Raw genomic sequence first — 18940 nt, 5'->3', positions numbered from 1 at the left:
ATACACATATTACTTTAAAACACACGTTCCTGTACTGGCATACACCTTTCCTAATCTCTTTATAATACAAACTATAGTAATAATACAATCAGACAAAAACAGTCTGTTCGTAACATAAATAATGCTCAATCCAGAAACCTTTAAGTCAATATCAACTCCATCCTACATCCACATACTTAAAAGGGAGTGTAGAGTGTACCTCAAACAGGACATTTATAGCCTTTCCTTGGCTACCTGAGGAAGATGTACATATCTTTATTTTCACTGTACAACATGTACAACACAATTAAATACAGTTTGGAGCAAACCTATAGATGCCTTAGATAAATGTATATGAGTAGTATTAAGGCAGGGTGCTTCTGTCAAAATGTCAATCAAAAATGATTGATGACTTGATCGCCCTTGCCCTGTTTCCTCTGATTGGTGGATTTAAATGATGCACCCCACCACCTGCCCTGTGATTGGTGGATTTAAATGATAGTCCTGCCCCCTGTCCTGTGATTGGTGAATTCAAATCTGTCTCCTCCCCAACCCCATCCAGACTCCACCTTAATCCAACCCCACCCATCTGATTGGTTCAGGGTTTATGTCAAGAGCAGTTTGATGGATGCTGCGTCTGCATTAACCCCCCACACCCCGTTTGTCAACACCTGTTTGTAGGCTGACACCCCCCTCCCTGCCCCTTCTCCTGATGCCCTTTATATCAAAAGAATGACCTTGCCATGAACCCAAGGCCTGACCGACATGTCCAGAGATGTTCCTGCTCATACCCAGCCAGCCAGGTCTCCCTTACAGCCGCTCCTGCATATCCTCTCAACGGTACTGGAGCATGCCCCTGCATCTACCTATTATTTTAATATTATCACAAGATTAAAATATCTAACCTTTCCTTTATAATTTGTAAAAAAAGGAAAGCCTGTTTTATCTAAACCACTTTTAATTGCTCTCTGTACACTGCAGTTCAAGTGAAACAGCCTTCCCCATCTCACAGAAAGGCACGCTGACAGCCTCTGAGTGTTCATGTCTCAGTGTGTAGAGAGAGAGAGACAGCAACCACGTTCCTGCTGCTTGAATCTGGCAGACACTCTATCTATCATTAAAATATAATTTTTATATTTATATGCTTCTATCTATCCATCTGAACTGGTCATGAAATGGGGTGACGAGGATTAAAAAGTGCATGAACAGAGAGTGGGGCTATTTGTGTAAATGGATGGTTGTATAATGGAAAATTTGTTGTGATACATTAATAAAAGTTGTTTTAAAAACAAAAATCTATCTATCTATCTATCTATCTATCTATCTATCTATCTATCTATCTATCTATCTATCTATCTATCTATCTATCTATCTATCTATCATATAAATAGAAGTTGCAAGCCATTTTACAATCTGAAACAGCTTCTCAAAGGGCTTCCCCTGATCTGTCCAATTGCAGTAAGTGTCATTTTAGGTTTCAGTTTATCGAAGAAACAGGTTGTATACATAATGCCAGATTTTGTGAAAAGGTGTCTTTAACTGAGAAGGCCAAACTTAAAAACGGGGGTTTTAACACAAGTGCTGGACAGTTCAGAAAATCACTGCCAAGATAAAAATTCCTCTTTTCTTGCTCTCATGTGTTGAATGCCGTAATTTTTAGGCTCGGGGTATGGTCCAATGTAATTTTGATTTTCAGCGGTTTTACAGAAATGGGGAAAGTACCCTTTTTGAGCCTGGAGCCCCATGGCTTTGGGTATACTGCTCAATTTCATAGGTAAGAAATTCAATGAGTCGATGAATCTCAAGTCATAATCTTCTTCTATAAAACACATTAGTTTACATCCCTGAGTTGTAACAAATGGAGTTTGCCCGCTCTCTACGAGATATTTCATTAAGAAACAACCGTCATACTGTGACGATGTGGGTTCTGGCTCCACGCTCCCATGGCTGTTTGGGAACCCTTGAACCCAACACCGTCGATAATGAAACCGAGTGAGCTAGTCAATGGAGGCAAATAAACAATTGAGCAAGGGGTGGTGCAAAAAGTGCAATAGTGCTTTTATTTAAAACTGTCCATCAAAACAAAAACAGTGTTCCAATAAATAGTGCAGTTCTTTCTTCATCAAATAATCCATAAAATGAAAATGTGGAGGTTAAAACAACAATAAGAAAAAACAATCCTTTAAAACCAGAGGTTAAAATCTTCTCATGGAAGCAGTCTTAAAAACAACAACAAATCCGGTGCATCGTTTATTAGCGTTTCTGTTAGCGTCTCACCTGCTTATCCCGTTTGGGCTTAGCAGCAGGCAAGACGCTCTCTGCAGCTGCCCTCCTACAACACATGCGAGACTGGAGACCTCCCTATCCCTGGCTTCGGTCTGGCACTCACCCCAGTCCCCGAGACTTGATGTCCACCAATGACCAGGACGCACACATTGGGGACTCCACCACCAAGCCTCCCGACTTCCGCTGCCTTTCCACGGCCTTCTGCGGCTCGTCGCTTTCCTCTAGGCACTCCTGCTACCTGGTCACTCAGCGGGAGCAACATCAACTCAAACGTCTGGGTGTTGGCCTAACACCCAGCTTCCTTACAGCTGCCCTCGAGCGCTCCATCGCGCGCTCACCACACTCACGCACCGCCTGCTTCCTTGCTTCCTTGCTCCCTGTAACCTCCGTCCTCTTTTCCTTTCTTTCCTTTTTCTTTTTTCTCCGATCAATTCTTTTTTTTTCCCCGTTCAACCACTTGCGCTTCTTTTTTATAACGTGAGGGGCCATCACAGCTGTAGCATTAGCCACAGGAGCAATCACGAATGTGGGCAGTTCCTCACCTGTGCACACGGTGAGAAACGCCCACATCGACAACTGCCCCGCGGCTCGCTACAACATCGCACCCCCCTCACGAAGCCGCCTCGGGTGCGATGATTATTTATTTAAAATGAATGGCCTTTTCTCAACGAGCTGTGGACCCATAACACCACACATACCCCTTAGAATTGTGAGCTATCGTTGTGATGTAAGATTTTGAATATAACTTGATAAATATTTTGTATGTCTTTATTTTTAATTTAGTGTTTCCCCCTCCCCCCTTTAGGAATGGGTCTCTTTGAATTTTATGACAGAGTTGGGGGAGGATGAGTATTTCTCTGCTAAAGTCTTTCAACACCCGCAAGGAAGCCAGGTTACGTTAACATATGGTTTGGGTGGCAGGTGTTAAGATGTTCTATTTCCCCCATTGGTCTGAGGTATGGCTGTTTGGAATTGGCTTGTCTTAGAGGCCTTTAAGTACCATGATGTCCTATTGGCTCTAGGGGTTGGACATAGAATCTATAAATCTGTTTGTTCAACCACATTCTCTCTTGCTAACCTGTGATGATGAAGAAGTCTCTTTCTCTTACTAACATATGATGAAGAAGACAACACAATGGAGGGCACAACTCAGCAGCCATATTGAGGCAGGCACTGCAGCCTGTTCTGAAGAAAGCTGAATGATGCTTTAACTAGAGACATTAAGTAACAAACAAGTCTGTGTGCTGCCTGAACTACACATCACAATTTAATCAGGTTGTATGGTTGCCAATATTCAAATGTATTTTGCATATTGTTATTATTTATATGTGTAACTTAACTCCTGCTTGTCTTTTTACTACACCTAATTGCCTGAGGTTATAGATATAGAAAGGGAAGGTGGGGAGTTATATACTATAATAGCTTATAAACAGTGGTAAGTCTGTGGGATTTGAGGCATTCTGGCAAAGGCTACATATTAATAATACAAAGGGGAAAGCAGAGCAATATATTACTCTATCAAGATAAAACAGCTATGAACGTGTAATCTTGGTATTTCGAGCGACGATATCTGTTGAAGAACTTTGCTACACAGTCCTCACCAGCCAGACTCTATGATTTACTGTTCCAATACATGCAGTGGATGTAATATGGGATGTGGGTCCCAACATCTTGACAACACTCATAATCTTAGAACACATACTTTTCGTGGACCGGTCTTTGCGGTAAACTTTGAATAAAACACTGATGATTTTTGTCCGACTCTTTCATTTCAACTCTACAAACGCGATAGCGTCTGGGACACTTGTAAGGTTCTGACTCGGCTTTCACACTGTATCTCTGGTAACAGAAAGCGCAGACTTTAAGGACGTCGCAGATGCTTTAAAACAGGAACGAACGCTTTTGGTTTTCTGGCACGGGATGCTTCAAATTTTAATAGAGTGCTAGTGTTCGGTGCCCGGTACCAGATGATACTTTTAATACCCATTGGCCTCTCAAATTTTTCAAAATCTAAAAACGTTACTTTCTGATCCGGTGATAATACAGCCCTGACGTGCAATTGACGGCCCTCTTGTTCACACCATTTCTGCTTGTTTCTGTACCTATTGTTTAATACAGACAGCAAAACCCTGACAAAACAGCACTGATCATCCGGGTTGAATGAGATCAATAGGTACTTCCATTTCTTTTGCACGATTATATCATTGAAAATGGTACATGCTTTATGCCTATGAGCCCCGCCACCAGATGGGGCCTTCACAACCTGAACGATTAGCATCAGACAGGAATCGGCAAAAATAGTAGCATGACTCTGGAGAAGTAATTCAATTTGGTTAAAAAAGCCATCAACAGAAAGCGTACCCGCGGGGGTTAAGGGAAAAAACACTGGGATTGACTAGCTGGACTAAATCCTTAGGATTCAAATTGCTCGCAAAACTGTCTAATTTTTGCTGAAGGGTCTTGTGTCTATGATTAAAAACTTTGGCAAATGAATCAAGTTTGTAGGCCTCTGAAAAATTAAAAATGCTGTCTAATCTCGATATTGTTCAATTTTGGACGCTCAGTTATAGACAAATGATTTAATGTAGAGGTAGAGGGCTGCAGGAAGCTTACTGACGCCTCTGAAGACAAAGAATTCGCCGTATGCGAGGTAAATGGCTGTGGAGTCAGCTCTAACATTGAAGTTTGTCCCGGACGGATTAGTCACTCCTGCTCCTGTCTGAAGATGTACGGTTGAATTATCTGACTCTGTTAAGTCATCAACAGGCAAGTGTTGAAGACGGGCCTTACTTGTACCTGAAGTAGAAGGTTGTATTACTGGGCCGTTCAACGTAGTCAAGTCGTCAGTAAGTAAGTGTTGAAGTGGGGATCTACTTGTACCTGAGATAGAAGGTTGTAGGGATTTTACAATCATGTCTAGGGTGCTAGGCTGTTGTGAAGGACCTGGATCTGAAGATTTTCTGGCTTCAGAATAGGCTTTCCTCAATAGCTCCAGCAGAGCGATCAAGACGTCTATTTAATCAGAATTTAGAACCAGGAACAAATTATTAATGATGTCAAAATTGTCGACCGGTTGTGTAACTGGGGATGGTGCTTGAAAAATTTGAGAAGATTATGATGGTGGGGATTTGAGGGGGCTTTATAGAATATTCAAGGTTATCAGACATCTCTTTTAATAGTCTCAAGTTTTCACTGGATGGTCTTTTCCTACCTTTAGCCTCTCCAGGCTGTTCATGGTCACTGTCGCTGCTGCCGCTTTACCTGTTTTCAGGCATGACCACAATTTAATCAAAGGTTGCAGTTATGAACGGAGAATATAACAATTTGCCGTCAATGTTATTTTATTGAAAAAGGAATATAAAACCTATCCTTTAATCTTGGGTCAGAACCATGTAAAAAGCATACATATGTTTGATATATGACCTCAATTCGGGTCTGGAAATGTACATAGGAGACTCTGATTCTACAATTCGAACCAGTAACCGGTGAAGGTCCACAGCCACATGCGCCCGCTCCAGTCTTTCTTGGCGGCTGTGCTCGTTGTACTGACAAAGGGAATATAGGGCTGATCGACATGTAAGTCCACCGCCGGATGATGAACTGTACTTGCTGACGGCTCTGTGCGAGCTGGAGGAGTGCCTTCAGCCCGCAGAGTCACTTTTTCAGGTGATAAGTGCTCTCCATAGTGGATCAAAAGAGCTGGAGAGGAAGGCAGCCGCATCTGAGAAGATGCTGAGACAGTGGGTGGAACGACCGGAGTGGCGCAGAGGTGCAGGTGAGTAATACCAGCACCGTAAAGAAAACGCGAGACCCCAGCAAAAAGAACCATGATGATTCTGATCGGATTCAAGTAGCGGGGTTTCTTTACAGGGACGCAGACGACATGGGGTCTCTTCCTTTCCCATAGGGAGACCAAAACCATCATGGCGTACCAGAAAAAGAGGAGGACTCAGAGGAAGAGAGCCGGCTTCTCTGATAGAGAGGGACTTGAGGCTGGGAGCTCACGTTCGGAGAAGGGCCGCCCTCTGTGGAGGCAGAGGGAAACTCCGAAGTCGGCTGACGTGACAGGGGGCAGGAGGGGGTGCGCTAAGTGGCAAAGGCCGGGGGGTGCCGGTAAAAGGGGGGAGTGTTGCCTGTGTGTGACACAGATGGACGCCAGGTGGTGGTGTCCAGGCAGGTTTGTGGGAGACCTGTCCTTGTGGGACAGGCCACTGGCATCTATGGGTCTCAGCTTGCGGTGGGGCAGTGTGGTGAGTGGCTGGGGCGGTACCCAGCCGGGAATCCTGGAAGGACCGGAAGAGGGATTACGTCTCGAGGGGTTAGCCGCCCTAGTTGGTATGGAGACCACGGGAACACAGCATGGAAGCTCAACCCTGTAGGGGCCCGTGGTCACCACCAGGGGTCGCCCAGATGCCTGTGAAGCCCTGGATGTCAGCACTTTGGCTACACCAGGAATTGCTGGTGGAAGTTCATCAGGAGGCACCTGGAGCACATCCGGATGAAGATAAAAGGGGCCGCCTCCCTCCATTCAATAGCTGGAGTTGGGTGGAAGAGGACGAAGCCTGGAGGAGAGGAGTGGAGGCAAAAAGGCAGTAAAGGAGTAAGGAGTAAAGGCATTTTGAGAGGCCTGGACTGAAGGGTGATTGGTGCAGGGGCACTGGGTTGTGTGTGTGGTATTTTGTATAGAGAATGAATAAACGTGTGTTTGGGGGAAAACCAGCGGTGTCCATCTGTCTGTGTCCGGGCCCACTCTCCACACTGTGTATACTATGTCGGTTTCGCGTATGAAACATATAAGTTATGCGTGCGCACCCTATCGCAACTCTGTGTATGAACTATATTGGTTCTGCATGCGAACTATATTGGTTGTTCACGTCATCTTCAGCAGAAATGGGCGGGGCAAGAAACAGGAACTCAAGGGGCGGCAGTGTCATGGAGTGTAAAGAAAAGTGTCTAGGAGACGCATCTGCGTTTAAATGGCACCATATATTCTTTCCACACAATACGTTTGCGAAACGACTTGGTGGTAATTATTACTATTGAACAGAATCTACCCTTGAGTCTGTAATGAACGCAAGGCTGAAGTTAGGTGCGTATTCTGCTGTCTTCTAATTCGCTTCCAGGGTCATGTTTACTTCCACCCAGACACAGTACTTTTTCACACAACTTTTGAAACCAGTTATTGATTCTGAAGGCAAGATATTCTACATTTACTAACTCCTTTATCCAACATTCAACATTTAGATACTACTGGTTACATTCACCCAGTGCCCCCCGCGCCGCACAGACAGGTCAAGTGACTTGCTTCTGGTCACATAGTGTCATTATCAGGACTTGAACCCACAAACTAAGAGTTTAAAAGTGTAGTCTTAACCACTACGCCACAATGCTTGCACATCTACAACGTGTATATTAATTGGCATGATATAAACCTGTCCAGGACAGATTCCATTGTTAAAGTTGAGTTTAACATTTTCAACCCGTTCAAGTTCAAAATCTGGCATATTTATTTTTTCAAATAATGGATCAGTTTATACTGTAGAATATTTTGCCTTGCTGTTAATATTGAAGAAGAAGCTGGTTAGTAGCTGACTGCAAGCTTATACTGGATGTAGCTAGAAGTGAATAAAAAGCCAGCTGAATGCGAACTTCAACCCCGTGATCATTTCAGATGTTAAAAATAATTACCACCAAACCCTTTCACAAACATACAGTGACTTGCAAAAGTATTCAATCCCCTTGAAAGTTGTCATAATTTTCTGCAAGACAAAAGATTTGTACACATACTTATTCATTCAGTATTTTTTCTTATGCTGTAACAAAACATTTCCAAAGTCAAAATAAACCATTTTATGTAGACATTTAATTGGAGAAGAAAATCTCCAAAGTTGGTGTTTAAACCTCTGCAGTTTGGAAGCTCCAGGTTTACACCAATGACAAAATCATTACAAAGGTGGCAGTCATTTGACAGTCATATTAAACATAATGAGGTGCTACTTGTGAGTTCTTTCTTTCTCCCTGGATATAAAAAGCTCCCTTCGTAGGGGCCGTAGTCTTTGGTGGACAGTCACTGAAAAAATGAAGAGAAGGGAGCTTTCTGCTGATGTGAGAAATAAAGTTATTGAAATGCACAAGGTAGCAGGAAAGGAATATGAAAATATCAGAGTTTGATGTCCCATTGCGCTCTGCCTGATCCATCATCAGAAAGTGTAAGGTTCATCACAGCACCCTGACTCTTACTAGAACAGGCCGTCGCTCACGACTGAACATCAGAGTTAGACATCAACTAGAGAGAGAGGAGACTAGAAATCCAACCGTCACTTTCAGATGTTGTGGTGTTATGGGTCCACAGCTCGCTGAGCAAAGGCCATTTTTTTTAAATAAATAATCACCGCTCTCGCGGCGGCTTAGTGAGGGGGCGTTGGGCCATAGCAAGCCATGTGGCGATCTGCGGTGTGGGCGTTTCTCACCGAGTGCACAGGTGAGGAACTGCCCACATCCGCGATTGTTCCCGTGGCTAATGTGCTGCAGCTGCTATGGCCCCTCGCTGTTTAAAAGAAGCGCAAGTCGGTTGGGAGAGAAGACAGATCGGAAAAAGAGAGAAAGAAAAAGACGGAGGTTACAGGGAGCGAGAGAATGAGCAAGGCGGTGCAAGAGAGAGACAGACACACGGAGTGTGTGGTGAGCGAGCGAACGAGCGCTCGTGGGCAGCTGCGAGGAAGCTGGGTTTTAGGCCAACACCCAGGCGTTGAAGTTGGAAGGGTTAGGGCAGGTAGCGGGAGTGACCAGGGAAAGGCGACTGGCCGCAGAAGGCCGGAAAGGCAGCGGGAGTCACGAGGCTTGGTGTTGCAGTCCTTGGTGTGGGTGTCCTGGAGACCAAGGAGTCCAAGTCTCAGGCCTGGGATGAGTGCCATACCGAAGCCAGGATCAGGAGGTCTCCAGACATGTGTTTGTGAGAGTTGAAAAGGGCAGCTGCAGAGAGCGTCTCGCCTGCTGCATAGCTCAACTGGGAGAAGAAGGTGAGACGCTAGCGTAGAAGAGCACTGGGCTTGTTGTCGTTTTTAAAGATTGCTTCCTGTGGAACATTTTAACCTCGATTTTAAGGGATTGTTTTTTCTATTGTTTCTAACCTCCACAATTTCTTTTAATGGATTATTTATTCATAAGACTTTGAAGCACAGCACTATTTATTTGAACACTGTTTTGATTGTCTTTTAATAACAGCACTTTTTGAACCATCCCCTTGCTCAGTTGTTATTGCCTTCACTGTCTAGCTCAGCTCGGTGACATTATCGACGGTGGTGGGTTCAAGGGCTCCCGAACAGTGATGGGAGTGTGGAGCCGAACCCGCATCGTCCACAATTTCAAGAGCATTCCATTAAACAGGCCTCTACAGGAGGGTGGCATGAAGAAGCCATTCCTTAAGATGATTCACATAAAAGCACATTTTCCCAGTTGAGATGTGGGGAGAAGGTTTCATCGTCAGATGAAACCAAAATAGAACTTTTTTTCTCAGACTTCAAAGAGGTACAGAATGTGTGGCGTAAAACAAACCTATGCCACAAGAAACACCGGACCAACAGTGGAATATGGTGGTGGCAGCATCTTGCTATGGAGATGTTTTTCGTGTGCTGGGACAGAGAATCTTGTCAGAGGTGAAGGGACAATAGATGGGCACAAATACCACACAATATTGCAGGAGAACTTGTTCCAGTCTGCTATGAATTTAAAGCTCAGGAGAAGATTCATCTTTCAAGATGACAATGACCCTAAGCATTAGACCAAAGTGACACTGGGATGGCTCAGAAACAGACAGGTGAATGTTCTGGAATGGCCAAGTCAAAACCCTGTTGAGAATACGGGGCACTGTTTGAAAACTGCTGTTCAGAGGTGCCATCTCACCAACATAGAGGGTACCTAGGAATAATGCCAAGAAGAATAGGGAAGAGTCACACCTGAGCAATGTGCAGAACTGGGGCGTATTTACATACCTCGAAAGAATGAAGGCTGCTACTGCAGCACAAAGGCTCTTGACAAAGTGTTGGGCTCGAATACTTAGGCAAACAATCACTTTGGAGTTTTTCTTTATTTAAGTTATTTGGAGTTTGATAACGTTTTGTTACAGCGCAGGAGTTCACATTAAAAATACCAAATGGATAAATATGTGGACAAATCTTTTGTCAGGCAGAAAATTAGGATGACTTTTAAAGGGATTGAATGCTTTTGCACGTCACTGTATGTTTGTGAAAGGGCTTGGAGGTAATTCTTTTTACCAGTATTTTCCCTTCATTCTGAAATGATCACAGGCGGCGGCGACCTAGACGTACGATGCTGCTGGTCATGCGGCGTCTAGTAACTCTATGTGTATGGAGTAGTATCTACTTGCAGAGCCACAGCACCATACGTCACCACAGCTGTAGACCCGCAGTTACAGACCTGGAAGTGTTGTCACCTTAGTTTCAGATGTGACTTTGTAAAATTACTTTTGGAAGGTTTTCAGCTGGTCTCGTCAAAGCCCAGAAAGTAACGTCGGGTGAAGGACCCGTTCAGAAATTAAGCGATAGAAATGAGAAGGATTAAAAACAGAACATCAAACCAAATAATACGCATCATTGTGAAGTTCATAGGGTTTCTGCAATCACGTCGTGTCATACATCAAACTAAACAATGCGGATCGTTTCTGTGAAATATCAGTATTAACATTTACGTTCTGTTTGGGTCTGTGGGAACAATTTAACATGTCGACAAAATTAAAATCATCAAGATCTGTGTTAATTGAAAATAGTTTTTCGTTTGCACTCTTGAAACAAAGTATGCAATATAATTACAATGTTTGCACCACGTTAGAGTTTAGTAAAACATTAATAATAAAAGTGATTACATTTTTTAAAATGTACTATGCATGTTTGCAATATTGTTCTAAATCAATTTAGAATAAATATTTAAGCCAATCTAATATTTTTAAACATGTATGTGAAGAAAACAGCAATACATATTCTACACTGAATTATGCTATACACTCACCTAAAGGTTTATTAGGACCACCATACTAATACGGTGTTTGACCCCCTTTCGCCTTCACAACTGCCTTAATTCTGCGTGGCATTGATTCAACAAGGTGCTGAAAGCATTCTTTAGAAATGTTGGCCCATATTGATAGGATAGCATCTTGCAGTTGATGGAGATTTGTGGGATGCACATCCAGGGCACGAAGCTCCCGTTCCACCACATCCCAAAGATGCTCTATTGGGTTGAGATCTGGTGACTGTGGGGGCCATTTTAGTACAGTGAACTCATTGTCATGTTCAAGAAACCAATTTGAAATGATTCGAGCTTTGTGACATGGTGCATTATCCTGCTGGAAGTAGCCATCAGAGGATGGGTACATGGTGGTCATGAAGGAATGGACATGGTTAGAGACAATGCTCAGGTAGCCCGTGGCATTTAAACAATGCCCAATTGGCGCTAAGGGGCCTAAAGTGTGCCAAGAAAACATCCCCCACACCATTACACCACCACCACCAGCCTGCACAGTGGTAACAAGGCATGATGGATCCATGTTCTCATTCTGTTTACGCCAAATTCTGACTCTACCATTTGAATGTCTCAACAGAAATCGAGACTCATCAGACCAGGCAACATTTTTCTAGTCTTCAACTGTCCAATTTTGGTGAGCTCGTGCAAATTGTAGCCTCTTTTTCCTATTCGTAGTGGAGATGAGTGGTACCCAGTGGGGTCTTCTGCTGTTGTAGCCCATCCGCCTCAAGGTTGTGTGTGTTGTGGCTTCACAAATACTTTGCTGCATACCTCGGTTGTAACGAGTGGTAATTTCAGTCAAAGTTGCTCTTCTATCAGCTTGAATCAGTCGGCCCATTCATTCTCCTCTGACCTCTAGCATCAACAAGGCATTTTCGCTCACAGGACTGCCACATACTGGATGTTTTTCCCTTTTCACACCATTCTTTGTAAACCCTAGAAATGGTTGTGTGTGAAAATCCCAGTAACTGAGCAGATTGTGAAATACTCAGACCGGCCCGTCTGGCACCAACAACCATGCCACGCTCAAAATTGCTTAAATCACCTTTCTTTGCCATTCTGACATTCAGTTTGGAGTTCAGGAGATTGTCTTGACCAGGACCACACCCCTAAATGCATTGAAGCAACTGCCATGTGATTGGTTGATTAGATAATTACATTAATGAGAAATTGAACAGGTGTTCCTAAGAATCCTTTAGGTGAGTGTATATTAATTGCCTTATATAGAACTGCTCTAGTTTTTGTCACTTATTATTGTAAACGATGGGCCATCAAAAGAGAAAAAATAAAAATACTAATAAAAACACAATTTATTTATATAGCACCCTTCCTATGCCCAAAATTGAGAAAGAACAACAGGACCGATATAACATTGGCTACAAATAATATCTTCAATAAATAAAGATAAATACAGGATATACAGAACATTTAAATAGAATAAAAGACAATAATGCAGACTAAAATACAACATATAATACTACAAAAAAATCTTGAACAAATAGCATAAATTGTGATAAAAATGCAAACCCCGAGTACCTGGACAGATAAAGGGGGTAAACTGAAAGAAGGGGCAGAATGTCAGGTCTGTTTAATGTCCTCCTAAACAAATGAATGGAGTCCGCTGATGTCATTAATTTCAGGAGGTCAGTCCACAGTCAGGGCGCTATATACAGCTGACGGCCCTGCTGTCACCCACAGAGTGCAGGTAAGTGGGGGTCACAGAATGAGAGGACATTAGAGGGCAGGTCAGTAACAGAATTTGATATTTAATCCTGTAAGACACAGGGAGCAGTGAAGGTGCAGCAGGATGGCTGTGATGTGCTCACTGTTGTTAGTCCGTGTCAGGACTCTTGCAGTTGAGTTTTGAATCAGCTGGAGCTGTGATATAAGATTATATTATTATATAATTAAGATAACTTAATTATTATATTATAAATTAAGGCATGAGGGTTTCCCTGGAAATGACATAAGCTACATAGGGTCTGACAATGGGTCCAAGGATTTCATCCCGATACCTAATGGCAGTCAAGGTGCTGTTGTCTAGCCTGTAGAGTTCTGTGTGTCCCTCCATGGATGTGCCTCCCTCCTCAGACCATCACTGACCCACCACCAAACCGGTCATGCTGAACGATGTTACAGGCAGCATAACGTTCTCCACGGCTTTTCCAGACCCTTTCACGTCTGTCACATGTGCTCAGGGTGAACCTGCTCTCATCTGTGAAAAGCACAGGGCACCAGTGGTGGACCTGCCAATTCTGGTATTCTATGGCCAATCAAGCTCCACGGTGCCCACTAGAGGACGTCGGGCCCTCAGGTCACCCTCATGAAGTCTGTTTCTGATTGTTTGGTCAGAAATTTACACCAGTGGACAGCCTGCTGGAGGTCATTCTGTAGGCTCTGCCAGTGCTCATCCTGTTCCTCTTTGGCCAAAGGAGCAGATACCGGTAGGTCCTGTTGATAGGTTATGGACCTTCTACGAGGGGCCCTGTCCAGCTCTCCTAGAGCAACTGCCTGTCTGTCTCCTGGAATCTCCTCCATGCCCTTGAGACTGTGCTCTGAGACACAGCAAACCAGACAATGGCACGTGGTATTGATGTGCCTTCCTGGAGAAGTTGGACTACCTGTGCGACCAACCTCTGTAGGGTCCAGGTATGGCCTCATGCTACCAGTAGTGATACTGACTGTAGCCAAATGCAAAATGAGTGACAAAACAGACGAGGAGGGATAAATGTCAGTGGCCTCCCTCCACCTGTTAATCCATTAATTCCAGTTTGGGGGTCGTCTCTCTCATTGTTGCCCCTCTAGTGCAGCAAAGCAGCTGAAACTGAAGAACAAGCCCATCTGCTACTGAACTGACCAGATCAATAGCCCACCAGTGTCATTGACTTGATACTATACTCTCATTTAATTTTTTTGAGCAGTATATAAAAACTGCTCAAAATAATTAAAGGAACACTTTGAAAACACATCAGATCTCAATGGGAAAAAGAAATCCTCCTGGATATCTCTACTGATATAGACTGGGTAATGTGTTAGGAACGAAAGGATGCCACATCGTTTGATGGAAATGAAAATGATCAACCTACAGAGCCCTGAATTCAAAGACACCCCAAAAATCAGAGTGAAAAAATTATGTGGCAGGCTAGTCCATTTTGCCCAAATTGAATTGCAGCAACTCAGAATTGTACGCAGCACTTTGTATGGCCCCTGTGTTCTTGTATACATGCCTGACAACATCGGTGCATGCTTCTAATGAGATGACAGATGGTGTTGTGGGGGATCTCCTCCCAGATCTGGACCAGGGCATCACTGAGCTCCTGGAGAGTCTGAGGTGCAACCTGGTGGCATTGGATGGACCAAAACATAATGTCCCAGAGGTGTTCTATTGGATTTAGGTCAGGAAAGTGTGGTGGCCAGTCAATGGTATCAATTCCTTCATCCTCCAGGAACTGCCTGCATACTCTCACCACATGAGGCCAGGAATTGTCGTGCACCAGGAGCCACTGTACCAGCATAGGGTCTGACAATGGGTCCAAGGATTTCATCCTGATACCTAATGGCAGCCAAGGTGCCTTTGTCAAGCCTGTAGCGGTCTGTGTGACCCTCCATGGATATGCCTCCCCAGACAATCATTAACCCACCACCAAACTGCTCATGCTGAATGATGTTACAGGCAGCATAATGTTCTCCATGGCTTCTCCAGACCCTTTCACTTCTGTCACGTGCTCAGGGTGAACCTGCTCTCATCTGTAAAAAGCACAGGGCACCAGTGGTGCATCTGCCAATCGAGCTGCATGCTGCTGGGCAGTGAGCTCAGGGCCCATTAGAGGACATGGGGCCCTTGGGTCACCCTCATGAAGTCTTTCTGGTTGTTTGGTCAGAGACATTCACACCAGTGGCCTGCTGGAGGTCATTTTGTAGGGCTCTGGCAGTGCTCATCCTGTTCCTCCTTGCCCAAAGGAGCAGATACTGGTCCTGCTGATGGGTTATGGACCTTCTATGGCCCTCTCCAGCTCTCCTAGAGTAACTGCTTGTCTCCTAGAATCTCCTCCATGCCCTTGAGACTGTGCAGGGAGACACAGCAAACCTTCTGGCAATGACACGTATTGATGTGCCATCCTGGAGAAGTTGGACTACCTGTGCAACCTCTGTAGGGTCCAGGTATCGCCTCATGCTACCAGTAGTGACACTGACTGTAGCCAAATGCAAAACTAGTGAAGAAACAGTCAGAAAAGATGAGGAGGGAAAAATGTCAGTGGCCTCCACCTGTTAAACCATTCCTGTTTTGGGGGTCATCTCATTGTTGCCCTCTAGGTCACCTGTTGTTAATTTCATTAACACCACAGCAGTTGAAACTGATTAACAACCCCCTCTGCTACTTAACTGACCAGATTAATATCCCAGAAGTTTCATTGACTTTATGCTATACTCTGATTAAAAAGTGTTCCTTTCATTCTTTTGAGCAGTATATATCCTATAGAAAACTACATTGATGTAACCCAGTTTTTCAGTATAAACCTATGACAAACAAGAAAAAAAAATGCCTTACCAGAAATATCATTGCCAAAATAAATTCCCAGCAGTGCAGATTGAGTTATTGGTTCAGACTTGACTGCCTCAGTGCAGTGTGTGCTAAATGACCAGTAAAGTGGAGTCGTTTACAGCTGTACAGGCTGTTATGTCAGGGCCATACTGGAGTATACAGACTCTGTGTGCTCTTAATATGCTGTTTGCTTGTGTAGTCATATAGGATGATGCCCAGCTGAACTACCTGCCATCTCTATCTTGTTACCAGTCGTGATGCTGATGCCCATCAGTGCCAGCTGTACAGTTGGACTCCTGGCCTCCTCCTCCAGTCTCAGAGACCCTAAAGACAGGCTGGTGTGTTCAGCACACCACTAGGACCTGATGGAGTCAAATGGAGGCTCAATGAGATATGAACTACAAACAAACATCTGTCATGTTTTAATCTCTAAATGTAACTTTTGCATAATATGTATTATAATAAACATGTATTTGATGATCTTAAAGAAGTATTTAAAATCCCAAAAGTAATAAAGATCCACTTAAGTCAAATGATTAACAGATGCACAGTCACAAAAACTGCAACATTATTACTCTTTTAAAGGCATACTATTTGCTCTTCTCAGCTCGTTTAACATAGTAAACTTCATTATAAAAATAATAATTGAAATGTGACTATTAGCACTATGATAACTGTGTTTCTTACATTTAACATTAATAACATGTAGAGACAGCCAATGGATTCTTTAAAGTCACAATTTTATTGCCAGCTTTCTTAACGTTGTCTATTCCCTGATACCTGAACGTGAGAGTGTCAAGTATGTGATTTGTAATATTCAGAAATCATAATACAGCTAAAAAAACAAATCCACAGGCAAGAAACTCACTAGAGCTGCTGGTGTGTTGAGAACAGACATGAAGACCGCAGAATATTTGACACACATCAGCAAACAAAGAACAGACGCTGACCTGCGGGACGAAGGGGGGACAATGGAATATTAGGAATACATAAATAAATAAACGTTGATAAATAGTAATGAAAGTGATAAAACACGTTAGGATTGTGTATTATAGAAGTAAAAATTTAACTCTGTCAGTTTATTCAACGTTTAAAATTGTAATTTATAGCCCGTCTTTAAGGTGACCTGTTAAATTCAAACATTTGTTTTAATCTGACTGACTCATTCAAGTAGAGCCCACACTTAAGTGCACGTCAATCCATTAAAATTAGGTGGACACAAATTTGTATTGTTATGTTAATTTACATTTTCTTCAGACGTTGTTTAGTAACGATAAATATATCCAAACTTTTATTATCATTAATTTTTCAGAACCGCTAAGCATAAATGACGGTGGTTAAAATGCACTACAGTCTTAATAATGCACTCGGCAGAGTACTATAGTGTGAGATATTGACATTAGTAGACTATCGTAGCAGATGTATTTTATTAATATACACTCTGTCTCTTACAGTCTCTTTATCTTGACCGTCCACCTTTAGAAATCATCTTACACGTTCACCTTTAGAAATTACTCCCACCTTTCTATTTACGCATTCATAAGGCAATTTGGCTAAAGTGGAACATGAATGACAAATAATCACCGATTGGCGATTTGTTAAATAAAAAGGTGATTGACCGCGACGTTAAAGTTTTCGATTGGCTGATCAGTGCCTGATATACGCAAATTTAATATATGATTGACTGAAGTCGAAAATGATATTGTCGCCCATTTTACTCCGATCTGCAGCAACATAGACATTGAATTACTAGACGCTGCATGACCAGCAGCAACGTACGTCACGTCCCCGCCATATTGTGAGTGGCACTGCAGTGGAGTGAAGTAATGGATAATGTGCTGCTTGGGATTTTACAAACCGCTGTACGCTCCAAACCAGGTCCCGGGTAAAGCTTAACAATTGTTTTAGTTATATTTGGCCATTAGAAAATCCCGTTTTATAATCTTAACTTTAGCTATGCCAGGCTAAGCTAGCAAAGCTATGCATTTATGTGTTCAAATGAAACTCCAAACAACGTTTTGGCTAAACGTATTTAGTCACTAACTATGGAGATTTTTTTTTTTAGCTGTTAACACTTCTCAAACTTTGAAGTTCATATGAATTAAACCGGTATTGAACGCACGCAAACTGATAGTAAATATTCCTAAACCAACAGATTGCACACAGAAATATACGATTTATAGCCTGTTTGGCCCCTCATAAAAAGCCGTTAGGTCTCCCAAGCTGAATGTCTGCTTGATCGCCGACCCACTTCACGAATGACACCTGCCGCGTTACTAGTGGACAGAAGGCGCTCGCTTGTCTCGACTTCTTCCCACACTTAACGCTCACTTGTTGCTTCAATAAATAAACGAAACCCCGCTATCTGCAAGTAAACAGAATGGCAGTGTGAAAGTGATAAGGCGCTGCTTAAGGACTACGTGCCGTTCATATACGCCCCCCTGCTCCATGCGCTTTCTCAGAGGACACCCCTAACTATGAGACCCTCGGAGTTAATCAACGACAGATTGTTTTAAATGAAAGAGTCACATTTTTAAGCACACAAAAATGCATTACAAATTGTAATTTTTATGTCGCCGTCATGTTTAACAGCTCCTACACTACTTGCACTAGTTTTCAATTCCAATACGAACTTTCATTTAGCCTAGAAAATATTTGCATCAGAAAATATCTTCAAAAATAACACACAGATCATAAGTGACAAGTAAATTCAATCCGTCATCTTTGTGATGGTGAAACAGACTGCAGAAGATAAAAAACTCAAAACTGTTCCACTTACGTGTCCGTTACGTTTCCCATTCTTATTTTCAGATGCTGAGTTTTTGTTTTGCGATGTGCTTCATATTTATAGCCTGGGAAAATGAGGCGATCTGTCAGGTCCTCTCAGATTATATTTAAGAACACGTGGTTACTGGTAAACGGGATACTTTGGTCAAAGAAAACCTAAAATGATAATCAGCGACAAAGGAACGACTTTTTTTGACATTTTTTTTTCAATTCACTCAATTTCTAAGTCCTAATAACAGAGCACACCCTCAAAATGTTATGTTACATAACTCATTTAAATTTACTTCATCCAAATCCACATGTTTTAAG

The 18940-nt window shown here is 42.9% G+C and overlaps 1 protein-coding gene across 1 annotated transcript in view; it reads right to left on the bottom strand.

The window, feature by feature from the left end:
• LOC120522451 overlaps positions 1–18691 on the bottom strand; it is a 32001-nt gene extending 13310 nt beyond the window's left edge. Inside the window, 4 exon segments of the mRNA XM_039743387.1 lie at positions 7978–8024; positions 15851–16206; positions 16713–16794; positions 18624–18691. Coding sequence (XP_039599321.1) covers positions 7978–8024; positions 15851–15862 — 59 coding nt within the window. The 5' untranslated portion in view covers positions 15863–16206; positions 16713–16794; positions 18624–18691.
• Between the last annotated feature and the right edge of the window lie 249 nt (positions 18692–18940).

Source organism: Polypterus senegalus, chromosome 2 (genome assembly GCF_016835505.1).
Source record: "Polypterus senegalus isolate Bchr_013 chromosome 2, ASM1683550v1, whole genome shotgun sequence".
Lineage (NCBI taxonomy): Eukaryota > Metazoa > Chordata > Cladistia > Polypteriformes > Polypteridae > Polypterus > Polypterus senegalus.
This window is presented reverse-complemented; position numbering and strand designations above follow the sequence as displayed.